This window comes from Panthera onca, chromosome F1 (genome assembly GCF_046562875.1).
Source record: "Panthera onca isolate mPanOnc1 chromosome F1, mPanOnc1 haplotype 2, whole genome shotgun sequence".
Taxonomy (NCBI): domain Eukaryota; kingdom Metazoa; phylum Chordata; class Mammalia; order Carnivora; family Felidae; genus Panthera; species Panthera onca.
Window position 1 is genome coordinate 71,954,577 of NC_138355.1, and position 27,151 is coordinate 71,981,727.

General features: G+C 47.9%; 2 protein-coding genes across 2 annotated transcripts; one reads left to right on the forward strand and one right to left on the reverse strand.

Annotated features, from left to right (window-relative positions):
• The first annotated feature begins 5,943 nt into the window (after positions 1–5,943).
• On the forward strand, positions 5,944–7,407 carry LOC145713362 (protein S100-A12-like). The gene is made up of 3 exons (XM_081792005.1): positions 5,944–6,070; positions 6,611–6,757; positions 7,152–7,407. Exons 2-3 carry the CDS (start codon positions 6,620–6,622, stop codon positions 7,290–7,292), a joined length of 279 nt encoding a protein of 92 aa, XP_081648131.1. The 5' UTR covers positions 5,944–6,070; positions 6,611–6,619; the 3' UTR covers positions 7,293–7,407.
• A 13,016-nt stretch (positions 7,408–20,423) lies between these two features.
• Positions 20,424–23,264, reverse strand: LOC145713363 (protein S100-A9-like). The gene is made up of 3 exons (XM_081792006.1): positions 23,164–23,264; positions 22,615–22,780; positions 20,424–20,796 (listed from the first exon to the last, which is right to left on the reverse strand). Exons 2-3 carry the CDS (start codon positions 22,762–22,764, stop codon positions 20,539–20,541), a joined length of 408 nt encoding a protein of 135 aa, XP_081648132.1. The 5' UTR covers positions 22,765–22,780; positions 23,164–23,264; the 3' UTR covers positions 20,424–20,538.
• Between the last annotated feature and the right edge of the window lie 3,887 nt (positions 23,265–27,151).

Below are 27,151 nucleotides of genomic sequence, written 5' to 3' on the forward strand. Positions count from 1 at the left end.
TGCTGGCCCACAGTTAACTACAGGGCATTGTGTACTTGAACATTTCTTAAGAGGGTAGATCTAATGTTAAGTGTTTTACCATGAAAACCAAAAAAAAAAACAAAACAAAAAACAAAAAACAAAAAACAAACCCAAAACAAAACAAAAACCCAAACACCCAAGAAACAAAGAGACTCAAGGAAACTTTTGGAGGTGATAGATATGTCTCTTACCTTGATTGTGGTCATGGTGTCATGGGTGTGTGCATATATCTGACCTCATCAAACTTTACACATTAAGCATGTGCAGTTTTGGGGGTATCAAGTATAACTTAGTAAAGGTGTAAAAAATAGAACTAATTTCACCTGAAAAAGAAAAAAAAAAAAAAAAAGAAAGGCAGAATGGACCTTAGATAGACTCCATTACTTGATTTCCTACCAGGATCACAACCTTGTCCCAACATAAGCCATTGAATTCTGGAGGAGCAAGGAAACTGTGATGCTGAGTAAGCTGAATTGGATCCCAAATTACAATTGTGACATAATCCAACCTTCAGGATAAAAATACAACCACATGTGTCTCCAGCTCCTGTCTAGTTTCTCCTCTTGTGGCTTCCCCTACCCTTGAAAGTCCAAACATCCTAGGGGTATCCTTATTTCGTTGTTGGAACAGCTCTGCTTCCACATGCTGAGGGGACAGGAAGCTGGGGTCTCACTCAGTTGTCCCTGTACAGCAGATTCTCAGGGCTGTAAGGTGTGGCTGCTGAAGCCAGTAGTGTAGTTTTAGGGAGGAGCCTGGTACTGCAGTGGTGGCCTGGGCCCATATCCACGCCTCAGTGGGGCCATGAGGGGCCCTGGAGCTCTGCTCCTTTCAGTTCATGTTGCCATGGTAACCGGGCTAACACAAAGCATGCAGGGGAGTCTGTGGTCACCAGACTTAAAGAGACTGCATTTTGGAGGCTTTGATAACCTCTCTTTCTCCTTTGATACTTTGGCTGTGGTCATCCTTGTCCAACCTGATACCTCTTTCTAACTGCTAATTTTGGAGATTGTGACAAGAAGATGGGGCAAGGTATGGAGGTATTGGTGTCTCACTTCCTGAAAACCTGGGGATTCTTTTTGAAAATTGACCCAGTGATTAGCTTTGCATCTTAGGACCACTTAGGGAGAAGTCTCCCTCTCCTTAGCCTCCTTCCCCCATCGATGTAAAATATCTTCTCTACGTTGACATTCTGCTTGTCAAAACAGGATAAATCTGGAAACTTACTTGTTCAAACAACAACGAAAACACTAATTTGAAAAGATATATGCCACCCTATGTTTATTGCAGTATTATTTACAATAGGCAAATATAGAAGCAACCTAAGTTTCCAGTGATAGATGAATGGATATTAATAATAAGATGTGATATATATTTACAATGAATATTATTCAGCTATAAAAAAGAATGAAATCTTGCCATTTGTGACAACAGTGATGGACCTAGAGGGTCTTAGGCCAAATGAAATAAGTCAAAGACAAATACCACAAGATTTCACTTGTATGTGAAATCTAAAAAACAAAGCAAGTGAACAAACAAACAAAAACAGTCTTATAAATACAGAGAAGAAACTGGTGTTACTAGAGTGGGGGTGGGGGTGGGGTGGGGGAAATAAGGGAAATAAGAGGTACAAACTTCCAGTTATAAAATAAATAAGTCTGGGCCCTTGGGTGGCTCAGTTGGTTAAGTGTCCAACTTCGGCTCAGGTCATGATCTCACAGTTCGTCAGTTTGAGCCCCATGTCAGGCTCTCTGTTGACAGCTCAGAGCCTGGAGCCTGCTTCGGATTCTGTGTCTCCCTCTCTCCCTGCGCCTCCCCCACTCATGCTCTGTCTCTCTCTTTCTCTCAAAAATAAGTAAACATTAAAAAAATAAAAAAAGATAAGTCACAGGAATGAAAAGTACAGCATAGGGAATGTTGTCACTAATATTGTAACAATGTCATATGGTCATAGATGGTAACTATGCTGACTGTGTTGAACACCGAGTAATGTATAGAATTTTGGGATCACTGTGTTGTACATCTGAAATGGTATATGACAGATACACTTCAATTAAAATTAAAAATTTGCAAACCCCACTCCTGATATCCAATAGACAGCTGTGCAAAAGTATGAAGAGACAAATACCCAAAGTAGAAGTGTAAGGAAAAATGTTGTTTAATAAAAATAATTTCAAATTAAAAACAAAAAATAAGCAATGCTTCTGCTTCTCTGGCACTCTTGCCTCTGTCCCCGTCTTACCAGGGAGACTGCCCTGACTCTGACTCCCTCCTCCCCTGATTCCCCCTTGCCTGCCCAGCCAGTGGCTAGCAGATGCCAAGGTGAGGGAAGTGTTTGCCAGGTTCCCTTCTTTCCTTGCCATCGCTCAGGGGATGGAGCCCATGTGAGGCTCTCTCCCATCTCCAGAGATGGAATCTCTTTAGGCCCAGTGTCTCGCCCCATCCCCACCCTTTATTTTTGTTATTTTTAATTTTTGAGAGGGAGAGAGGGAGAGAGGGAGAGAGGGAGAGAGGGAGAGAGGGAGAGAGGGAGAGAGAGGGAGAATCCCAAGCAGGCTTCACGCTCAGCACAGAGCCTGATGTGGGGCTTGATCCCATGACCTTGGGATCATGACTTGAGCCAAACTCAAGAGTCAGATGCTCAACCAACTGGGCCATCCAGGTGCTCTGGAGTTCATTTCCCCTCTCAGAGATGGTAGCCGCATGGAAAGTGCCTCATGAGGGCAAGGCACTTCCATTTATTACTTCTACCCAAAGCCAGTCTCTGGGCTGACTTGGGCTCCAAACCCAGCTTGGTGACTGCCATCCTGCTCCTTCTGGTCACCCCACCTTAAGCTCTGGGTGTGCTTCTTCCAACTTCTTGGGTGTGACTACAAGAGCCATTTGGGTAGTTTTAAGTTTTGATATCATTTTAATTTTGTATAATTTATTTTCATAATTCTAAATTCACAGAAAAATTGCAAGTATATTATGAGAAACCCCCATACACACTTTCCTCAGATTTACCAGGTTGATTCACTGTTTCTTTATATCACAAAATTTGAAATTGTCATGATGTGTTTTACAGGATGTTTCCATCAGAGCACTTCAAGTGTAGGTCAAAGAGTTCAAATTCATGTTTTCACTATTAGTTAAAATTTTCTCCCATTGTGCTAGGTTTTCCAACATTGTCAAAGCATTTTGACTGACTTTACAGAGGGAGTTGCAAAAGTGAGTTTGTATCAATCTGGCCTAATATTTTTTTTGAAAAGTTTATTTCCTGTGTATTATGCTATTGCTTTTTGTACATAAGTGACTCTAGATGAAGCAGTATTTGTAAAAAATTAATAGACTCAACTTTTTAGGGGAAGTTTTATGTTTACAGCAAAGTTGAGCAGGAAGTGCAGAGTTCCCATACACTCTCTCAACCCCCTCCTCCTCCAGTTCCTCCAGTTAACATCTTGCATTTGTGTTAGATTTCTTACAATTGAGGAGCCAACGGGTGACACATTATTATTAACTAAAGTGCATAGTTGACCTTAGGGTTCATTCTGTGTACATTCTATGGGGTCGGACAGATGTATGACGACATGTTTGTACAATCGTATTATCATCTGCCTCAAACTATGCACAGAATAGTTTCCATGTTGTTCATCCTCCTTGGCTGCCCTGAGCATCAGCCTTCCTGTTCAGTCCTGCCCTTGAGGAGTTCCTGTTGAGTTGGCCAAGTCAGACACAGTCTTGGGGGGCCCCTGGGGCCCCAAAGCCAGCACCAGGACACTTACCACAGAGCCAGAGGAAACATAACAGGGGCTTGGTCTTTTCCCCTTGGGGTTAATACTACCTTTTCACTGGGGCCCAGGTGGGAGGAGGGAGGAAGGTAAGACAGGTGAATTATTCTACATGCCAAGAACTGTGCCAAGTGCCTACTGTGTGTTGACTCCCTTGCCTTCCCTCAGGCATTGCTGGTGGCACAGATCTGGGCCTGTGCTTAGGCAGGTGGTAGGGAGGCTTCCTTGGAGTGGGGCTGGAGTGCAGACTGCTGTTGGGTATCTTTGTCCTTCCCACAGCCCCAGTGGCTGGGCCCTCAGAAGGCTGGATTGCACTGGATGATCCACATCCAAGTTAGGTAGGTACAAGGGAAAACAAATGTAAAGATCACACTTTACACTTTTGAAGCACTTTCTCACACATTTCCCTAGTTGAATCTTGTAACAACCCTGGCAATGGAAGAGGCAGTGAGATGGTTATGCAAATGAAGACACAGGCCCACAGAAGTCAAGAGCTCACACAGAGCTGTTCCCCAACACCTTTCCATAGCTTCCCATTGTGGCCTGCAAAGCAGCCCATCCCAGTGTGGAATCTGGGTCTCTAATCTTGGAGTGACTGGCCCTTAACAACTGCCACACTGCCCCAGACTCCTCAACCACCTCCCACCCTTGGCCCCATCTGCAGTGAACTCCCTGTGTTATTATTTAGGAAGGTGTCTGAACCCACTTGTTTCCAAAGTCCAGGAGAGCAGCCACAGAAATTGTGCTCCTCTGTCCCTGAATCCAGCTTGGCACTTTCCACACAGTGATTTGGGGGTGGGGGTGGGGTGCAGGGAGGAAAGAATTTTTGAAAGAGCTAATCAAGAATTGACTGTTGGGGTACCTGGGTGGATCAGTGGGTTAAGTGTCTGACTCTTTTCAGCTCAGGTCACGATCTTGCTGTTCATGGGGTTTTGTGCTGACAGTGCAGAGCCTGCTTGGGATTCTTTCTCTCTCTTTCTCTGTTCCTCCTCCACTTGTGCTCTCTCTCAAAATAGATAAATAAATTTTGGGGCACCTGGGTGGTGCAGTTGGTTAAGCCTCTGACTCTTGTTCTCGGCTCAGGTCATGATCTCATGGTTGGTGAGCTGGAGCCCTACATCAGGCTCTGCGCTGATGATGTGGAGACTGCTTGGAATTCTGTCTTTCCTTCTCCGTACCCCTCCCTCACTTGTTCTCTTTCTCTCTCTCTGTCTCTAAATAAACTTAAAAAACTTTTAAAATAAATAAATAAATAAATAAATAAATTTTCAGAAAAAATTTGACTGTATTAGGCAAAAAACTGGAAGAAAAAGATCAGGGCCTTATATTTAAGATTGTGTAAATCTACCCCAAATTATATTTTTACCAAAAGTATGAGAATGTATCATATTTTTATAACAAAAAATCATACTCTGATTTAGGGGAAAAAATCACATCAATGACAAAGGTTTTGAAAGCAGACAAATTTGGGTTTGACACCTCCCCTCTCTAAACTCATTTTCTTCATCTGCAGAATGGGTGAGGACTTGGATAAAGCAGTATCTGGAATGACCAAAATGTGCTTACTTTTTAAAACATAGAGACTTAAGTTTTTAAGAACAGTTTTTTATTTATGGAAAAATTGAGAAGATACTGTAGACAGTTTTCAAATACCTGCACACAGTTCCCTGTGATTAATATCTTATAATACTATGATACATTTGTAACAATTGATGAACCTTTATTGATACATTATTATTAACTAAGTTCCATACTGTATTAAGATTCCCTTAGTTTTAAGCCAGTGCCCTTTCTCTGCTCCAGGACTACATGTTCACTTGATTGTTTTTTATTATCATTATTGTTTTTGTTGTAATAGGAACTCAGCAAACACCTCTCCCCAGTCCTTCCCTTTCCAATCAGGTACCATCCAGGCAGCAAAACATGTTCCCATGGACTTTGACTAGGGAGCAGGTGATAGAGCTGAACCTGAAGGCTGGATACCAGAGCTGAGGCCCTGTGGGTGGGTGGGATTGGAGTGAGGGTTCTGTGTCAGTCTGGGCAGGAGGGGCTTCTGCCATGGGAGCAATCTGGGCTGTTGGTGTTGCAGTCAAAGCCACAGGCTTGAAGCTTCTGTTGAGCAACAAAGCCTTGTCTAGTAATTGCCTCAAGATGAATCAGAGAGATTTCTTCACTTGAGGTTGAAGGTGAGGGCTGGAGTGCCTTATAAAAACCTCCCCGGCTCCGTACTCCTCACCAGTGCTGTCTGCTTGCTACATTTCTACTCTCCTGCACGTTGAAGGGTAAGTGTCCGGTCCTTGGCTGTCCTTCAAGGGACTCACAGGGTAGTGACTGCATGCTGTTGGAAGCCACAGCCTTTTGCCTGCCAGAGCCCCTCTGGGCTGACTGCATTTTGGACCCAAAGAGACCAGGCCTTGCTGTGCTAGGTAGACTCAGTTTCCGAACTTAGAGATGGTGAAGGCAGAAGGGGCTGGTGAATGTCTGTAAGAGACCTGTGGCCAAAGTGCCATCCCCTGGGGAAAGGGAACAGCTCGGCCAACCCCCAAACCCTTCCCAGGTGTGCTTGGATGAACACCACCCTCTGAGTTATACTCTTGAGGAGCTATGCAACTGGCTGATTCTCTTAGACTTTAGATGGCATTATATGCGCCCCCCTCTGCTAGCCTATCTACAAATGAAAAATTCCACAGATCAAACAGAGCAGAGACAACACAAAGCAGGTGAGGGGAAAGTCATCCCTAGTCTAAACCAGAAAGAGAGCAGAGAGGGATGTGAGGTGGGGTGGGAGAGGAATTGCCTTAGACCTCTCTTGTTTCCTGAAGGTTGGGAAGATGACTAAGCTGGAAGAACACTTGGAGGGGATCATTAATGTCTTCCACCGGTACTCAAGCCGGGTGGGGGATCCTGACACCCTTTCCAAGGGTGAGCTGAAGCAGCTGATCACAAGGGAACTTACAAACTCCCTCCAGGTAGGTGATACTCTTCTCATCCAAACTTGCCCACTGAAGGGGTGGAGTTGGCTGAGGATGCTCTCTTGGGCTGTGGGACAGGGGATCCACCTCCCTCTCCCCATAACTCACTCTGTCACCTCAGGCTCTATTCACCTCTCTTTCTGGGATTGTTTCCTTACCTGTGGGGATTAGTGAGCTACAGACACCTTCCAGGTTGGGACCTGTGTGGCTCTATGTTGGCTCACGGCAGCTGCTTCCCTCCATCTTCTATTTTGTTACGTTGGATTCTCCAACACAGTTTTGGTGAATGAATTAATGTCTCTGGACCCCCTGAGCTGAGCTCTGAGGGATGAGTGGCCCAGAGAAAGAGGAGGAAGAGTCTGAGCTTACTGTCTCTGATGTTCCCTTCTAGAATACGAAAGATCAAGCTACCATTGACAAGATATTCCAAGACCTGGATGCTGATAAAGATGGACAGGTCACCTTTGATGAATTTGTAGTCCTGGTGTCTCGCGTGCTACAGACTGCCCATGTCAATATCCACAAAGAGTAGAAAGCTCTGAGGGGCTTTTCTCCAGCAACGTCCCCAAGAAGACCTTTCCTTCTAATCACCAAAGCCCAGCCTCACATAGTGAGATGAGAATTAATAAATGTATTCTTGAAAAGTTCTTAACAGTGTGCACTTTCTTTCTTTCCATGCTCACGGTCTCCAAACTGGATCACACCTTGTCCCTGTGATTCTGACAGACCTCTTTTGGACCCTTGAGACGCCCTTATCTGTTTGTTCATTTGTTCATTCATTCAACAAATATTCACTGAATATCTAGCCAGAGACCAAAGACACAAAACCCTGTCCACCTGGGGTTTGTGTTCTATTGGAGAGGGATATAAAACAAACAAATAGACAAAAAAATAAAAGTACACCATACGATACAGTGGTAGGTAGTGATAAGGGATATGAAGAAAGCTAAAGAAGGAAATAAGGTTGGGGTGGAAGGAGAAGGAGGGGTATGCTGGCTTGATAGGAGTGCATTTGGGCAGATATCCCAGAAAGGAAGGGGAGCAGCTTGAAAATATCTGGGCCAAGAGCTCCTGGTACAGGGAGGCCAAGGCCCTGAGGTGGACACATGCTCGATCTGCTCAAAAGCCAGCACGAAAGGCAATGTGCAGGAACTGGGATGAGGAGTGGCATGTGGTGTGTGCTGGCCGGAAGCAGGGAGCAGGGCCCACAGACCGTAGTGCGGACTTGGTATCTTAAGTGTGCTAAGGAGCCACTGGGTAGTTTTGAGCAAGGGAGTGAGATGATTTCATTTACACTTCAAAAGGTTCATTCTGGCTGCCTTTGTGGAGAAGGAACTGTAGGGGTCAGATCAGAGAGGAAGCAAGGAGAACAGTGAGAAGTGATTCTCTGGAGTAGTGCTGGCCAGTAGGAATACATTGTGGGCCAAGGTTGTGATTTTAAGTTTACCTGTGGTCACATTTAAAAAGGTGAAAATAAAGAGGAAATTAATTTTAACAATGAATTTTGAAAACCCAATACAACAAAAAAAGTATCACCTCGACAGAAGTTATTGAGATATTTTTCATTCTTTTCTTTTTTTTTCCCTAAGCCTTTGAAATCCAGCAGGCCTCATGCTGGCAATCACTGCTCCTGTGGCCAATGGTCACATGTAGCTCATGGTGATCATGTTGGAAGTGCAGCCTTAGCCCATTTGAAAGATGAGGTGAAAGATGCACTAAGGTGAAAGGCATGCTGGTGGTGCGGGGTAGTCAGACTCTGCAAACATTTGAAGGTTGGAAATGAGAAATCAAGGGTTACTCCAAAGGTTTTTCCCTGAGACATGTGCTGGATGCTGAGGGTACAGAGATGAGAGACAAAGTCTTTGTCAGGGGAGAACCTGAGCAACAGAAATACCCACATGGTGTCATATTTGTTTCAACAGAAGTAAGCACAGGGTGTTGTGGAGAACAGGAGAGTGGTCCAGCCTTGGGTGTTGGGGTCAGTTAGCGATCGTGAGGAGGATCCTTGGACACGATATTTGTGGTAGGATTTTGGAAGGAGGAAAATGATGCAGAAATTACATGAACCTTTCCTTGCTTCTCTCAAGGGGTTGGGTAGGGGGCAGGAAGGTGTTGGGAGCACAAGGGACACAAGATTATGGAGAAGAGGGTTAGCTTTATCCAACACAGGGCAATGTGAGGGAACGCTTCCCTGGGCCGGGGTCCCTCCTTAGTGTGGTCCAAGGCCAGGTTCTAGGACTAGGCCGCCCTCCATCTGTGCTCTTCTCTCCTGTTGTGATTCTGCATCCACTGCTGTGATTGTTGTTAAATGTCCATCTCCTCCAGAGGACTAGGGTGTTTGAGAGCAGGTGCTGTAGCACTGTGCCTGGTACATGGTAGGGTTTTATGAATATCTCTTACATGAATGAACGTATTGAAATCAGTATGGTTATTGGTTTGATTCCTTCTAAATGGTCCCAGAAGAAAGAAGAAGGAGCATGGCCCCTAAGGGACAGGGTCAGTGTTCCCTGGTGGGAAGTGCATTCAGTCTGATTCAGAAGTAATTGGGGGTGTCTCTGTCCTAAATCTCTGTCTTGTGCCAAGTCTGGTCTGGGGAAGATGGGGTGCCCCTTTGGATCACACTCCATTCAGTTGGATGTCAGAATACGTACATGTTGTGGGATAAATGTTTGTGTGCCCCTCAGTGTGATGGTATTTGGAGATGGAGCCTTTGGGAAGTTACTAGATTTAGACCAGGTCATGAGGGTGGGGCTCTCATGTAAGGATTAGTGCCCTTCTAAGAAAAGGGGAAGGCAGTGTGAACACACAGCAGAAGGTGCTGTCTGCAAGCCAGGAGGAGAGCCCATGACCAACCATGTTGGCTTCTAGCCTGATGAATGGTGAGAAATAAGTGTCTGTTGTTGAAGCCACCAGTCTATAGCATTTCTCCCTAGCAGCCTGAGCAGAATAAGACACCACAGATGCAGCATCCAGGGCACAGCCTTGGGCTCTGGCAGACCCTCCAGCTCCTCCTGGCTCTTCAGCCAGAAGAACAGGCCAGAGGGGTAGACTTTGTGACAAAATTTGAGAAAGATAAGGTCATTTCTGGAACACAGGCATGACAGATATGTGAAGCAAGAATGGGAGCTTTCTGTTGGGGGAGGGGGTGGGTCTGTCTTTCAGTTCATTCAGTGGAAAGCCCTGTGGAGGTGATGCAAAGGAAGCTGGGATTGAGGACAGCATCTAGGAAATGACGAGTCCTGACCACTGAGGCTGAGGTTGGAGGTTTGCAGGGGCACCTCCCTGAGGAAACTGCTGCTTCTGTGGAATGTGGATCTGTGGTACAGCTGAGGCAGGGTGAAGTGGGTTTGGCAGAAGAGGAAGGGACTTGGGACCCAGAGAAGGGGGTTTTGGAAGGGCCCAAGCCTGGAAGGGTTCCATCACTAAATGAGAATGGGGAGACATTCGAGGAAGGCCCTTACTCACTGGGTGACCCCAGTGGGCAAAGCACCTTGCCTCTCTGGACCACTGTTTTCTTCATTTTTGGAGAATTCAAAGGAGTTCAAGAAATTCATTTTAAAGAGTTTAGACTAGGTAAACACTCAAGTGTCATCCAGTTTTAATGTTTTGGATACTTTGATTGGATGGAGGAGAACTTTGAGTGGGATCTAGAAGGGTCAGAAGGAAGGGAGTTCTTGGTCACTAAAGGGTAGTGGCCAAGAGTGAAAGGGTTGGGGTTATAGTTCTGGGTTCAGACCCTAGTTTTACCACTTACTGTGAGACCTTGAACAAGTCACTCAAAATCTCTAAGTCCCAGTTTCTCCATCAGTAAAGTGGGGATAACACTGGTCCCTCTCTTCCAGAGTTGGTGTGAGGACCAGACACTGTGTGGAGCACTCAGTGCAGCTCCTGATGCCAAGCAAGCATCCAACAGCCATTAGCATTAACAGGAAGATACTAACTCTTGTAGAAAGTTATAGCTGGTCAGCCACTTGCTGCTGCAGCCACAACGGATGCCGTTTATTTTAAGCCCAAGCAAAGATTGAAGTTATTTTTAGGATAAAGTTGACAAGTGTTGGACAAGTAACCAAGGGCAGTTAAGCACTGAAGGCCTGGAAACAAGACCAGGCTGTTGTTCCCCAAACCAGAGCACATCTGGGATGGAGAGTCCTAGCAGAATATGGTAGAAAACAACAACCAACCAATGAGAACAAACCCCAGCATATTTGCTGTTGTGGAAATATTCACCAGCCATGATTGTTTCAAAATAGCCAACTGAATTGCCACTTGAACTTAAATCCTATTTAGAGATATTTTTAGGGCCCTCACACTTGGTAAAAATTCATCAGCCAGAGGCACCTGAGAGCAGTGAAAGGCACCCTCTGCCTGGAATCAAATGTGCCTGGTTAACCTCCCAGCTCCACTGCTCCTTGGCTTTGTGAGTTTAAGTAGCCTCCCTTGTGTGAGCCTCAGCCTTCCCTCCTGAAAAGTGCAATTTGGACTAGATGAAAATGCAGCAGACTTGTCCCCTGACAATGGCAGGCATCATGAAACAAATGGACGGACATGAGGACTGTTAGAACCATAGGACCACAGAGACTGGACCTGTCGTCTCCAGCATGGAGACATCAACTCCTGCCCACCACTCTGAGTCCTGGTCTCCAGCCATTCCAGAATGTTCTTCAGTTTCCCCATGAACTTACAGACTTCTCAGATTCTGCACCCACTGTACTATTGTCCTCTTTTTCTGAAGTGCCCTCTCGTCCCTTTAAGATGCATCAGATCTCTGCACCAGATCACTGAGATTTAGATCTCTTGCTTACCCACTAAGACCCAACCCAAATGTCACACCCACTGGGGAGCTCAGCCTTTCACATCCCTCACATGTTTCCACTTTCCCATCCAGAGTAGATTTCATGGGAACTCTGGGGTTTGCCTGCCCATCATGATTGGTCTGACAGAGTGCCTGGCCAAAGGTGTTATTATTCTATTGGGGACACCAACGCCACTGTTTTGGGTGCAACACCTTGCCCTTTGGAAAGATATCTCAGCCGTGCTGCTGGCACACTGCAAGGCAAGGCAAGCCAAAGTGCGTGTCGGGACTTTGGAAGTCAGGAAAAGATCCGAAGTCAATGAGATGGCTTCCAGGAGCCCCCCGGTGTGAGAATGACTAGGACTCATCATTTTAACTTTGCCAAGATAAAAAGTCATCCAAGTCAAAAGAAAGCAAAGTAGACTATGCTTCTCTCATTTCTCTGATTACCTAACGCAGTGCTGGGCATGCAGAAGCCCAACTCTTGCCCTTCCAACACTCACCTGGGCATTAATCTGCTGAAGCTTTCCTCAGCCTTCCTTCTCTCTCTCCCCACCTCCACCCAAGCTGAGAAGGCAGACAAAAGGTAGCTCCGCTGTGCTCCCAGGGTGCCTTGTGGTTATCACCCACCTGCACTTTTCTTTTGCCTATACCATGATATTGAAAATTTCTATTTGGGTGTTTGTTGCTCCCATCAGACCAAGGGCTCCTCGAGGGCAGGGACCTAATGTAGTATTTGGTATGGGGATCAGGCTTAGTGCAAAAGCCTCCTACCTGGTCCTGTGCTTCTAGTCTAGACCCCATCCCCCCCTCCACACACAAATTGCATCGTGTCACTCACCTGATTAAAACATGCTGGAAGCTTTCCAGTCCTTGTCATCTGGTCTCATTTCCATCATTGCTGCCCCAGAGAGGCCCTGCCTGGTTCTCCGCCCCACGCAGCGCTCCATCACATCTCCCTCTTTCATTTTCCTTGTGGAGCTTATCACCCCTGAAATGATCTATTATGTATTTCTTGGCTTGTTTACTGTCTGACTCTTTCCTAGATGTAAACTCACCAGCGCAGGAACTCATCTGCTCTGACCACCAGGCACCTGGGACGGTGTCCACAAGTGGTTGCTCCTTAATGCCTGGCTGATGAATCAATGAATAATCGATGAATGTTGGTTTAGTGGAATCAAGTCAGTGTTTTCTAGTGTTCTCATTTCTGAGGGAATGAGCAGCTGATCCAAAATGCAAGTGAGATGCTTTTGGTTGTGGTGGGGAGGACGGGACTTCCTGGCAGATGGGCCTCATCTCAGAGGGATTTGGAGGTCTTACTGTGGGGTCAACTCCTCTCCCTGGTCCTCAGCATTATTTGAAGGCTGTTGCCATGACCCCACTCCTCCCCCTTGCTTCTCTTTTTCAGGCTCAAGACCCTCAGCTCCTTGTGATTTTCTATTTCCACTATTAGCAGGTGCCTCCGAAGCTGAGTGTGTTCTGCTTTGAAGGTGTCATCCCTGGCTAGAAATGACCCTGAATTACTCTTAAAGGCATTGCCATTCCTGGAAACACCCCAGCTACTTGGCACTACACTTCACCACTGAGACCAGGAGGGCAGAAAGCAGCATTTGAGGAAAAGACTCAGAGAGAGAACGTAGACTGGTTGGAGAAGGAGAGTGCAGCCCCAAGAAGAGGAGGACAGGAAGGATGGATTGGAACTGGGCCCCATGCTGCTGCTTCAGGCTTTGGCCACAATCCCCTTTATCACTGACCTGCATATGACAATTCTGGTACATGGGTAAAAACAGGAGAGCTCACAGCAGAAGGGGAAAATGTGGGGGCGTCCACAGGGAGGGGCCAGCTGGCCCTCCCTAGTGCTCACATTCCCTGTCTCCTGTATGTGGGGGATCTCTGCAGACAGGGGTTGGGGTTCCATCAGACAATGGAGTCAACTGGAGCCTTGGGGTATGGGGATTGTCCAGGCCCGAGCCCCAAGAGGCATCAGGACTTGAGCAACCATGTGTTTCAGCTCTGCTGTCACTTTGGTAATTGGAATGTCAAAATCCATGACACAGGGCTCTCTACAGCAACTTCGGGGAGGGGGTGGGTGGAATTCTGGAGTTTACCTCAGAGCAGAGTTTGTGTCAGGGTTGTGTAAGATTGCCTCACCAGGCTGCTGAAAGCTGAGGCCTTTCTTCCTGGTAAGGTCTTGGGAAACAGCACAGAATCATCTTCTTTATCCTGTAGGGCTTGGGGGCCATGTCTGTCCTGGCTGAGCTGGGACCTGGGAACTCGAAATCCCTGCTGGATTCATCTTCTCTGAGAAGTTCCATCTTGGGTTCTCTTTAACTCCCACTGGACTATCCAGCAGCCTCCCCACCGGCTTGGGGCCTGCCTGCTCATTACCACCCCAAATCCATCCCATAAGCCACAGAGAGACTTTAAAGTATGGTTAAATCACATCCCTTTCTAAAACCCTCCCTTCTCTTGCTGACAGTGCAAGCTCCAGGCCTAGAACCTGGCCTGCTCCCCTATGCCTCTCCCACCTCCCCTCTCCCACCCCCAGGGCTCTTCGTTCCTGATCAGACTCCACATCTACCCACTTCCAGGCCTTCACACACACATCCTCCTTGTTCTGAGCACCCACACGTTTGTTCAGGGTTGTCTGCAGCCTTGACGGAGTTCTCACATTTGCCCTCCAGCTCCCACTGAAGGACAGCATGCTCACCTCATAGCCCTACCAAACTTTATCCTCTGGCCTTTTATTTCCCATATTAAAATCCTTCAAGGAGCTATCTTATTTGTCCTATAGGCCTGGGGGCTTCTTTTTTTTTTTTTTTTTTTTTTTTTAACGTTTATTTACTTTTGAGACAGAGAGAGACAGAGCATGAATGGGGGAGGGTCAGAGAGAGAGGGAGACACAGAATCCGAAGCAGGCTCCAGGCTCCGAGCTGTCAGCACAGAGCCCGACGCGGGGCTTGAACTCACGGACCGTGAGATCATGACCTGAGCCAAAGTCAGACGCCCAACCGACTGAGCCACCCAGGTGCCCCCCTGGGGGCTTCTTAATCACAGGCAAGGCTTTATTTCCCATGTCTCCCCCCGCCCCCCATCAATGTGTGTTGAGTGAATGAATGAATGGACAAACAGGTGAATGGTAAGAGAACTCACCTCTTCCCCCAAATCTAAAACATACCACGCCACCCAGGCCCCAGAATACATTCAGAGCACTATTAAGCATCTGGGCAGCTTAAGGTGCTTCTCTTTCTCATCCCTCCCAGAAAAACACCCAGAAGTTCAGGTTCTACTGCTAAGGAGAGCAACTCCCTCTTACAGGAACCAGGGGGCAGGCATCTCATGACAGGCTCTCTGTTCTTTAGTCACCATGAGGTGGGGAAACCCCAAAAGTTCTCATTTCCCAAAAGGACTCCTTAATCACAGAGGTGTGATTCTCATGTGGGGTGGGAATCTGAACCTTGGCCTGAGGCAGGAAGCTGGTTCCTCTCTTCTCAACAGGACTAGCTTTTCAATTTTTAATTTTTAGTTGAAGTCTAGTTGATGTATAATATTCTATTAGTTTCAGGCATACAACATAGTGCTGTTACCCAGTGCTCATCATGGTGAGTGTACTTACCGTGGGTCAACACACAACACTGTGCTATAGTTTTTATCCCTGTGACTTATTTATTTTGCGAATTACCAGAAATTCGCACCTCTTATTTCTCTTCGCCTGTTTTGCCCATCCCCCTGACTCATTCTCCCCTCTGGCAACCTCAAATTTGTTCTCTGTATTTGAGTCTGTTTATGTTTTTTTTGGGTTTTATTTGTTTGTTTTGTTTTTTAGATTCCATATATATATGAAATCATATGGTATTTGTCTTTGTCTGACTTATTTCACTTAGCATAATTCCCTAGGTTCATCCATGTTGTTACGAATGGCAAGATTTCATTCATTTTTATGGCTAATATTCAATCTTGTGTACACAACACATCTTTATCCATTCAACTACTGATGGACACTTGGGCTGCTTCCATACCTTGTCTATTGTAAATAATGCTGCAATAAACATAGGGGTGAGTATATCTTTTCGAATTAGTGTTTTTGTATTTTTCAGGTAAATATGCAGAAGTGGAATCACTTCTATTTTTAATTTTTAAGGGAATTCCGTACTGTTCTTCACAATGGCTGCACTGATCTACATTCCCATCAACAGCTCACAAAGGTCCCTTTTCTTCACATCCTCACCAACATTCTTATTTTTTTTTCTTCTTGATAATAGCCATTCTGACAGATGAGGTGGTATCTAATTGTGGTTTTTATTTGCATTTCCCCAATAATGAGTGATGTTGAGCATTTTTTCATGGCCATCTGTTGGCCACCTGTATGTCTTCTTTGGAAAAATTTCTGTTCAGGTCCTTGCCCCATTTTTTAATTCAACTGTTTGTTTGTTTTTGGTGTTGAGTTGTATAAGTTATGTAATATATTTTAGATATTAATCCTTTATCAGATATATAATTTGCAAATATCTTCTATCATTCAGTAGGTTGCCTTTGTTTTGTTGGTTGTTTCCTTCACTGTGCAAAACCTTTTTAGTTTGATGAATTCTCGATAGCTTATTTTTGTTTTTGTTTCCCTTGCCTGGGGAGACATATCCAGAAAAATATTGCTAAGGTCAATGTCCAAGAGTTTACTGCCTGTGTTTTAGGAATTTTATGGTTTTAGGTGCCCCATTTGGGTCTTTAATCCATTTTGAGTTTATTTCTGTGTATGGTATTAAGAAAGTTAGAAAAACTTAACCCTTTTGCATGTGGCTTTCCAGTTTCTTTAGCACCATTTGTTGAACATACTATTCTTCCCCCATTGTATATGTTTCCTCCTTTGTCATAGATTAACTGACCATATAATCATGGGTTTATTTCTGGGCTCTTTACCCTGTTACACGGATCTATGTGTCTATTTTTTTTTAATGTTTATTTATTTTTGAGAGTGGGGAGGGGCAGAGAGAGAGGGAGACAGAGAATCTGAGGCAGGCTCTGCACTGACAGCAGAGAGCCCAATGTGGGGCTCGATCTCATGAACCATGAGACCATGACCTCACTTGAAGTCTTAACCAACTGAACCAGCCAGGTGCCCCTAAATGTCTATTTTTGTGCCAGTACCACACTGTTTGGATTACTAAAACTTTGTAGTATAACCTGAAATCTGGGATTGTGATACCTCCAGCTTCCAGCTTTTTTATTCCTCCTCTCCTCCTCCTCCTCCTCCTTCTTCTTGTCCTTCTTCTTCTTTTTAGTGTTTTACTTATGAGAGAGAGAGAGAGAGAGAGAGAGAGAGAGAGAGATATGCAGAGAACTAACAGGGGAGGGGCAGGGAGGGAGGGAGACACAGAATCTGAAGCAGGTTCCAGGCTCTGCACCAGCAGCACAGAGGCCAATGCGGGGCTTGAACTCAGGAACCAAGACATCATGATCTGTGCTGAAGTTGGACACTTAACTGACTGAGCCACGCACATGCCCTAGCTTTGTTCTTCTTTCTCAAGATTACTTTGACTATTTGTGGTCTTTCGTAGTTCCATACAACTTTTAGGATCATTTACGGAGTCAGCTTTTTGGAATGGAAGGGGCTAATGGGATGGAAGAGGCTAAATTACCTTTATTACTCTCTTAAAATATGTTTAAGGAAAACCCCACAGGGCTCTGTAAAAGTGGCTTACTGTTAAACTTTCTCCTGGGGTCTAAAACCATGCCCCACTCTCAGACTGAGCTAGTGGAGAGAGAAGGGAAGGGGAGAATTCTTGGCATCTATGAAGCTCTGCCCCCGACATGCTTGCCCCTCAGTTGCCCTCTCCAGCAACCCCTCTAACTCCACAGGGTCCTAGGACCTCTACCTTCACTTGTTAATCTGTAATGCTCATTCCAGCACCTGGGGATTTGGGGCAAATCAGCCATAATTTCTGCCTTTAGAACTATCATCACACTTGATAAGGGGTTACAAGTCTGTATGAGAAGTGCAATGGTATGAGGGGTAAGGTCTTATATGTTTGCAGAAATGGTTGTCAGGGACATCTTCATGAAGGCAGTGACAGGCTCTGGGCCTTTACAGATCCTAAGAGATTTGCCAGAGACACCAGGGTGGTGAGAGCATTCCTGGTGTAAAGGTGCAGAGGCTGGAGAAAGCTTGGATATCACTTACGGAAAATACTTTGAAAGAGTGGGTGGGTGGCTGTATGGATGGAGGGGGTTTGATTTATTCTGTGTCCCTAAGGATGTGGGAGGGAAACTAGGATTAATGCCCAGCAGGCACAGAAGACAGATTTTAGCTTGGTGTGATGAAGAACCTTCTAGGTGCCACATTAGGATGCTCCTTTACCTGGCGGAGTTTAGGCCAAATCGCCACTTGTTAGGGATGTTGGGGAGAATCAATCAAGCATGGGGGTGGGGAAGGTTGGGTTTAAGCAACAATTTTCAAGCTTTTTTCAAGACAAATCCCTTTTTTTTTGCAAATGGAAGCTTCTAGTGTGCAACAGATAAAGCTTTGGGGGTGGTGGGCTTGCTGCCCTCTACCTTCCAGTGTGAGACTCTGTGATGATATCCAGAAGCTTTCCATCTGCCAGTTTTAATGCCACCACCCCCTTCTTCTTTTCTCCACACCACCTACAAGAGCAGAGGTAAGCAGACACTTGGCCCAGTCTAGTGGCGAGGCAGAGTCACAAATATTTAGGGCACATTGTGAAAAGCAAGGGTCGGTGGAGGGTGTGGGGTCACCTGCTCTACCTGGGGTATCCCCAGGCCTCCCATATCCCTGGTTCTCTTTCCCCTAGCAAGCTGCATCCAGAAGGTGACCCCTCCCTGGACATGAGGGTCAGGGAGAAGGGCTGTCAGAGGTGTTTCCTGAGCTGTTGGCTCCTTAAGTCAGGCAGGGAAGGGACTGGGGGCTTCTAAATTCTGCTCTCTGGGGTGCCTGGGTGGCTCTGTCAGTTAAGTGTCCAACTCTTGATTTCAGCTCAGGTCACGATCTCACAGTTGGTGGGATTGATCTCTGCATTGGACTCTGTGAAGACAGTGTGGAGTCTGCTTGGGATTCTCTCTCTCCCTGTCTCTCTGCCCCTCCCCTGCTTGCACTCTCTCAAAAAATAAATAAATAGGGACGCCTGGGTGGCTCAGTCGGTTAAGCGTCCGACTTCGGCTCAGGTCACGATCTCGCACTCCGTGAGTTTGAGCCCCGCTCTGGGCTCTGTGCTGACTGCTCAGAGGCTGGAGCCTGTTTCAGAGTCTGTGTCTCCCTCTCTCTCTGACCCTCTCCCGTTCATGCTCTGTCTCTCTCTGTCTCAAAAATAAATAAACGCTAAAAAAATTCTTTAAAAAAAATAATCTAAAAACAAAAACAAAAACAAAGCAAAAACAACTCTGTTTCCCAAGCTCACAGCCTGGAGCAATCCCTGGAAACTCCCTCAAGTGGGAGCCATTAATCCCTGTGCCCATAGCAGAGGCCCCTGGGCCCTTAAGGCAGAAACATGCACAGTCCACTGCAGACAGCCTGGGAACTGGCCACAGCCACGCAGTGTGGGAAGATGGAACCTAAACTGAAATTGTCCCCATGCTCAGCAGTGTGGAAGAAGCTGGGACATCTAGCCCAAGGAAAAGATGGGGTTCAAGGCCTTTTCCCTTCTGCACTATTTTGACCAGCTCCACCACTTTATGGCCTTCGATTGGTCTCTTCTCCACTCTCTGTCTCACTCCTTTCATTTTTGGAGATAGATGACTGCCAATCTCTTTCCAGCTCTCCAAATCCTAGATCTCTCGGAGCATTCTCTCTGCTGGAAGGACAGGGCAGGGCACACACCCTGATATGGGCTCTGGTTTTCAGAAGGCCAATCCCAGCCTGGTGGTAACCTGGGAAAGGGACTTCATGGTGAAGCACTCAGGCCACAGGTGTCAGAGGAGTCATCTGGAAGTCTCTGAAATGAGAGGTTGGGCATGGAGGCTGCTTCGTGGGGAAGCTGCGAGCCAAGCCCGGTTGCTGTGTTTGTGTCTGGAAACAAATGCCCTGCTGGGCTGGACTCTCAGCCACTAACCAGGGACTGCAGGCGCCTCAGTCACCAAAGGGAGCCTTAAGGCTTAGAATCAAAATCCTCAGGCCCAATTGGCTCCCTGGACCCAGAGTCCAGCTTCCTCATGGTGGTGGTTAAGCCTTATAGCTGCAGCGCCATGATTGGAACTCATTCTTCCAATAAGCAGGCAGGAGTTCCCTCTCTCCATCCTTTTGGGACTGGGTGGGCACGGGGCCAGACTCCCCTACTCTCATCCATGCCTGCACCTGCCTCAGTGTCCATCCATGATGAGGATGCTAGGTCTATGAAGAGACACTGATTTGCTCCCATGGATTGATTCAAAACCTAATTTGTGGGTAAATACACCCAATACAGTATTCCTCCCCAGATATGGCTCCTAGGTGCACCTCTGGACAACTTCCAGAGAAATAAGTTTCTCTTAGGAGACAGATGGTTGTGGAAGATGTTGGACAGTACTGGGGGAAGGAGGCAGACAGGGCTGGGTAGGGGGTGGTTGGCATGTTGAGGGGAAGGGATACCCCCTTTTGTTTTCTATGGAGACAAGGGCCAATTTGACAGGCAGTACAGGGAAGTCTTGAGCTGGAGTGGGGTGACTGGGACTGAGTCATGGGGCCTGAGGTTAGAGGTGAGGAAATAGGGCAGTGAGCCCAAGGGGCTCAGAACAGACCCACATTATCATGATTTCTCACTCTGTTATTACCAAATGAAGGGGTTGAGCCCCAGTTAAGGGGCAGGGCCCCAGAAAGATAGGCTGTAACACCCAGGCCCCCAGAAGGATAGGTTGGGAAGGGGGAGTTGGAAGAAGCACGCAGAGCGCTGGCTTGGAGGAAGACTTTATTTTGCTCCCTGTTCCCAGTCCCCCAGCTAAGGCAGTTTGGCATGGCCACCCTGTGACCCTGGTTGGGTGGGGGAAGGGTGTCCTGGTCTCCTGATTAGTGGCTGTGGCCATGGCCACCATGGCTATGGCCGTGGCCACCGTGGCTATGGCAGTGGCTCTGGCCACCTTCCCCAAAGCCTGGCCCATGGCTGTGGCCTTCTCCTTCAGGGGCATTCTTATGCATTTCCTGATGGGAGGCTACCGTCAGCCTGCCCACCAGGATGGAGAACTCCTCGAAGTTCAGCTCCTTGTCTCCATTTGTGTCCAGGTCCTCCATGATCTTGTTTATGGCATTGTCATTTTTCTTCTGCTTCTGTGGGTGGGGGAGACATGGCAGTCAGGGCTGGGTGTGGCCAGCGTTAGGGACAGGGAGCTCAGCAAATGACCCTAGGCAAAGCTACAGGGAAGCCTGGCCCCTGGGCCTCAGTTATAAAATTGAAAATGACCATGGACTGATGCCCACAGGGTAGCAGATGCTGAGCACGCTTTGGACACGTTCTGATTTAGTCTGCATACAACCTGGGCACTACAATTCTCTCCATTTTACAGAAGAACTGAGGTCAAGTGACTTGCTTGAGGTCACACAATTAGTACGTACAGAAATGTCACCTCATTGGTCTTTATAACAAGTCTAGCAGGTGGACTTGGTCTCTTCTTTGAGGAAGACTTGAGGAAACTGACTTAGAAAAGGACAGCTGGTTTTTGCAGATTGAGTAGGGTTGGGAGCTGCAGAGTGGAAATGAGCCCTGTCCCTCCACCTGTCCATCCTGCTCCCTCCCCTTTCCCCTCCCTTCCCTCTCTAGGTCACTCATTTGGGACATGCATCTGCATTTTAACCTGCATAGTAGGGAAACCCCTGAGGAAAGCAAGGTGGGGACAGAGGGCAGTGTTGGCTCTCCATTGACCCCACAGGGTGCGATGAAGTAGCCAGGGCAAGGGAGGGTCCAGGCAGGGCAGAAGAGAGCTTCAGTTGGTCCCCCCCACTGGCTGGGGTAGCTTAGCCAAGTCCCCTCCTGGGACCCTGCGGGTGCCCAGCTCTGTTCCCAGGCCCTTCCCACTCTGCAGTGCTCCCACACAGCCCTCTTTCTGCCCTTCTCCCATGCCTGGCCAGAGCACTCACTCTGGAGCAGCTGCTTGGCTGGGTCCCAGCTTCTCCTCCTGGACTACCACTCTGCTTCTGGCAGAGTACGAAGGAGGTGGGTGGTGGGGCAGGCATAGGAATCACACTGAGGAGACCCTCACCCCATGAACTCTTGGCTATATTGTTTCTTGTTTATCCTGACCTGGCACCCTTCTTCCCAGTGTCTTATGCACCTTGACCCAGTGTCAGCATCCCCACTACTGACTACTGAAGTGGGGCGAGGCTTCAGGGAAGGCTGCCACTGGCTCTAGGAATAGAACTGAGGCTGGGACTCAGGCTTTTCACCCTTCTTGGTCCAGGTCTCTGTACCCCAAGTCCCTGATCTTATAAAGAAACTGAAAGATCAAGTGGAACTAATCCTTTTTTTCCTAGAATTGCCTGTTATTTTCAGATCAGGGAATAAATGAACATGTTACTGAGTGCTTTGTGCCTGCCACTGCTCACTGGGTGCTTCCTACATGTAGTGTCTGTGTTTCCACGGACTCTTAGGTTAGAAAGGCCCCTCAGCCCTTGCATTCTGACAACAGCTGAGGTTTGGTGTCTGCCCAGCCCCTGCCAAGGGTCGTCCTCAGTTGCTTCCCTCCTCAGTTCAGGTGTCAGCTCAAATCACCTCCTTGGAGGGGCTCTTCCTGTCCACCCAAATAGTCAGCTTTTCCCACCCAGCCCACGCCACCCATAGCATGCTCTCTTATTTTCTTTGGGGGACTTACTGGCATTGGATTTTCCTGTGCTCTTTACTGGCCAACATCTTTGCTGTGTGTTCACCACTATGTGACTCTGCCCAGGACAGGGCCCTGCACACAGCACACATCTGTAAGTCAGTCTTGCTCGACTCTGTCTGCTGTCTAACTTGGAGTAACTCTGGTGACAGGGAGGCTGGGCTGAAGGAGCTAGACTTTCCTCCTTGACCATTGCAGACTGCACCCCATCCTCCATCCTTGGCCCAGACTGTCTCCAGGCTGCGTCAGGCCCACGAGGAGCACAGCCTACCTTGAGGAAGTTCGGCAGCTCTTTTTTCACCAGCTGTTTCATTTCTTTCTGGTTGAGTTTGTCCGGGTGCCCCAGCCGCACAGAGTACTGGTGGAAGATGTTGATGATGGTCTCAATGCTGCATTCCATCTGTGACAGCTGGTCCGCCATCTTCCTGCACTCTTGTCTGCAAAGTGGAGATGCAGGGGTTCAGGTGCTTAGAAGAAAAGGCTGCTGAGCTTCCCTGACACCTCCCACAGGCTGCCCATAGGAACAGAAGGGGAAACACAGAAGTAAAAGAAAGAATGGCTCCAGGTGATTTGAGAGAAGATGCTGCCCCACACATGGAAGGGATGGTTTTAGAATATCTGGAAAATGCCAAAAAGCAGTGCAGTTGAGGACAAGAGGCTCCAGCAGAATATGAGCCAAGAAAATGTGAGGAAATTTTGATTAATCGAGGAGGGCTTCCAGGAAGAGGCCTTGGAAAGAAGATGGGTGGGTGGGTGGGGGGGAAGTAAAGAAAGAGTTGGCAAGCAGGCTCCTGCCTGTGGAAGCTGATGGCTCACTTACCTGCCAAGGAGCCACACAACGGGGTTTGACAGCACCCTGTGTGTCCAACATTTATAGGCAGCCCTTGGCCGGATAGTCAGCTCTCGCGGGAAGATTGCTTCACAGGTGAGCAGTGTGGTAACCCTGAGTTGGGCTGTCAGTGCCAGGAAAGGGGCTTGGGCGGGACAGGAAATGTTCACAAAGCTTCTTGGGCCTTTTTGTGAAATGCCCAACCCTGGGCCTGGAGCTGGTTTGGGAGGAAGCTGTTTGGGTAGCTCACTTCCCCTCCACCCCAATCCCTTGCCCTACTTGAACAAGCCAGCAGGCTGCCTCTCCTCTGGCAGCCCTCACTCTCCCCTACTCCTGCTACGGTTGGGTCAATCAGTGGCTGCTGGCCCTGCCTTCCCCATGTGTGCTGCCCAGCAAGCGTGGCTGAACCTTCCCATGCCTGCCTGGCTCTGTGATAAGTACTCCTTGGAGGCTGAGGTGTGGGCACGGGGTTCTTAGATTCATAGGGAATGAATTGGGGTTAGGAGGGCCGTTAGAGGTGCTCCACCCTTTCATATTGCAGATGAGGAAACTATGCCCAGAGAGGCACCTGGTTGGTGACATAGGAGGAACTGGGCCCAGACATTCTGGTTCCTGGTTAAGGGTGATTCTGATTACACTTCCCTCTTGCAATCTGAGCAAGACATCATCAGGGTGAACATGTTTCTAGAGGCCTCAGCATTACTGTTCTAAATCTTGCTCCCAATTGGGAGCCATGCCCTCTAGGAACTTACAACCTATAAGACAAATATTTTTATGTAGCTTCTCCTTGGGCAACACCTGTTCCTCCCTGGCTACAAACCTCCCTGCCCTGCGGGGGAGAAAGCTGAGCTGTTTAGTGCAGCACACGGAACTCTCCAGAAGCACTTGTCCTGCCCCATCAGCCTCCCCTCCCACACCACCCTCTTACCCTGGGGTCACAGAGGGGCCACCTGCCACATGCATGCCAGGTCTTTGTCTTTGGTGCTGTCACCTGAGTGCCTTTCATCCATGACAGGTTGCAGTCCTACCAACCCCTCACGGCTCAGTTCAGATGCCACCTTGTCCAGGAGCCTGCTCTGGTCTTTCCAATTGGAAACAACTGTTCCTCTGGGAAACTGCTCCCCTCCCACTCCACTTCCAGCTCTCAACACTTCCTCCCCTAGAGTTCAGTTATGTACATATTTTGCCTTGTCTGACAATTGCCTGTGGATCCTCAAGGCAGGCTCTTCTTCATGTTCATACCCTCCTGAGTGCACGGCCCAGGGCTTGGCAGATGGGAGACCTCACATTTGCTGAAGGACCATGTCCTTGTTGACAGCCTCCCCTCTCCACCCAGGAAGCACTTTTGGAGGACTTGTATGGATGCTGTCCCTTAACCTCATGCTCCGTCCAGCGTCTCCCCTCTGTCCAGACTTCACGAAGCCTTCCCTCCCTTCTCAACCCATCTTGACTGCTCAGCCTTCTGAAAGTCCGAGGCAGCCCCTGTATATGCTACACCTTGGCCCTGAGCATGTCCTGCCTTACACTGCTGAGATGGCACATGGAATTGTGGCTAAGAGTTCAGACTGGCTATGTGAACTCAGGCAATTTAAATAACCTCTCTGTGCCTCACTTCTTTAACATTAAAACAGGAAAATGACAACTTATCTTGAAAATGGAGACAGTACATGTAAACGTGGAAGAGCTCAGTAAATGAGAGGCATTCTTATTAGTTACCATTTCATTCACTAATGCATGTATGGGTAGAACACCTACTATGTGCCAGAAAGTAGTGCTAGATGTTGTAGGAGCTTGGTGAATGAGACAAAATAAAAGGGTGGGGACATAATCTTATATCTTGAATTCCTAAACACACTTTATACTCTTGGGAGCTAAGGACAGGGCCTGGCACAGTGCCAAACACACAGCAAATATTTACTAACCACTTGCTGAATGTGTGCTTGAATGAATGAGTAAATCACCCATGACTGAATGAACAGTGTAGGTATATCCCAGGAATTCATGCGCTGACTGGGCCTGCTCCCCTCTGCACCAGTGGAGGAAGGTACAGACAACACCCTGAAGGTGCCTGCGGCACCTCTCCCTTGCGCTCCCACAGCGCCCTCTGCCGACTCTGCCAGAGCACGTTTCACTCTGGACCAGTGGCCCCAGACACAAGCTCACAGGAAGAAGGAACTGGAAGCTGATGGCTTGAGAAAACAGCGCCACAAGTACGCGATGTGTGCCAACTAACGTGAGGGCTCTGGCTGAGGACATCAGGGAACAGTGGACACCGGTGAATGGGATTTCTCTTAACTTGAAGGAATGGTGGTACTCAGCATCAGCTTGACGTGGGAAAGGGGGCCAGGTACTGTCAGCACGCTCAAAGGCCCAGAGAATATGAATTTTTATGTGAAAACTCTTGCTTATAAAAGGGTTAGGGTTAGGGTTAGGGTTTGGGTCAGGCTGTCAGGGTTAGGGTTAGGGTTTGGGTTCGGATTCAAGGTTCGCGTTCGGTTTTGGGTTCAGGTTTAGGGTTTGAGGTTCAGGGTTTGGGTTCGGGGTTCAGGGTTCGGGGTTTGGGTTCAAGATTCAGGTTTCTGGGTTTGGGTTCCAGTTCAGGGTTCGGCTTAGGGTTCAGGTCAGGGTTTGGGTTAAGGTTCAGGATTCGGGTTCGGGTTCAGGTTAGGTTAGGTTAGGGTTGGGGATAGGGTTATGGTTAGGGATAGGGGTTAAGGTTAAGGTTAGGGTTAGGCTTAGGAGTCTGGGTTAGGGTTAGGAGTTCAGGATAGGGTTAGGGTTAGGGTTAGGGTAGGGTTAGTTGTAGGGTTAGGTCCCAGGAGGCTCCATGCAATGAAACCAAATCATTGCAGTTGTTTCTCAGAAGGTCTGAGTTGAATGCACAAGTGAGATTTCCGGCCAGTTTTATTCTTTGTGTTTCACTGTCAGACAACAGTGTCGCCCATCTTCGTTAGGCCCCTCGTTCAGGGTCGATACCAAGACTGAAGCAACTCCAGTCTTGTAATCTACCTTGAGGACTGAAGTGAGGGCCATGTGACATTGTGAGTCAAGGGTAATCTTAGGGTTCGAGACAGGGTTAGGTTTCCCTTGATGGTTTAGTTAGCATTACAGTTAGGGTCATGATTATGTCCCAGGTGGCTCCAGGCGCTGAACCCAAGTGTAGTTGCCTCCCCAAAGGGCTGAGTTGAGGGCACATGAGGGTGCCGGTCAGGATTAGTCTTTGTCTTCCAAGTCCGCACAACACTGTGGTCCACTGGTCGGGTAGGTTTCAGGAATCCTCTTGGGCAGCTGCAGCCGGGCCTGGGTAATGACATGGTGAGGGTCCAGGTTCTATGCTGAATTATCCTTCACTGCGTCTGGACCCCAGGTGTGTGGTGTTGTTAGACTTTGGTATTGGGTCCCCATGGGGAGAGAGCCTTAGCTCGTGTTATGGTTCAGTCCAGCGACATCACCAGGGCCGAAAGGGCTCCAGTCTCATGATCTCCCTGGAGGGCTGAACCAAGGGCCCATGTGACAGGGAGGGTCAAGTGTAGGGTTAGGGTTCGAGATGGGGTTAGGTTTCAGTGGAGGGTTCTTTTTAGGCATAGGAATAGGGTTAAGGTTAGGTCCTAGGAGGCTCCAGGCGCTGAACCCACAGCAGTGCAGTTGTATCCACGAAGGGTTGAGTTGAGGGCAGAAGGGAGGGTGCTGGTCAGGATTAGTCTTTGGCTTCCAAGGCCACACAACTCCTATGGCCCCTGACACATAGGCCTCAGGAATCCTCACGGGCAGCCTGGCCTGGCCTGGGATACGACATGGTGAGGTTCCAGGTTCTATGCCGAGTGATTCTGCACCGCTTCTGGACCCCAGGGTTGTGGTATTGTCAGACTTCGGTATTGGGTCCCCATGGGGAGAGAGTCTTAGCTAGGGTTAGGGTTCGGTCAGGGACGTGGTCATTGCCGAAGTGACTCCAGTCTCGTGATTTCCCTCGAGGGCTGAA

Excerpts from the sequence above, each read along its gene's own strand:
- LOC145713362 (XM_081792005.1), top strand. The coding sequence starts at position 6,620 with ATGACTAAGCTGGAAGAACACTTGGAGGGGATCATTAATGTCTTCCAC. Across the intron at positions 6,758-7,151 it reads AACTTACAAACTCCCTCCAG|AATACGAAAGATCAAGCTAC; the intron begins GTAGGTGATACT and ends GTTCCCTTCTAG.
- LOC145713363 (XM_081792006.1), bottom strand. The coding sequence starts at position 22,764 with ATGGCGGACCAGCTGTCACAGATGGAATGCAGCATTGAGACCATCATC. Across the intron at positions 20,797-22,614 it reads AGCTGCCGAACTTCCTCAAG|AAGCAGAAGAAAAATGACAA; the intron begins GTAGGCTGTGCT and ends CCCCACCCACAG.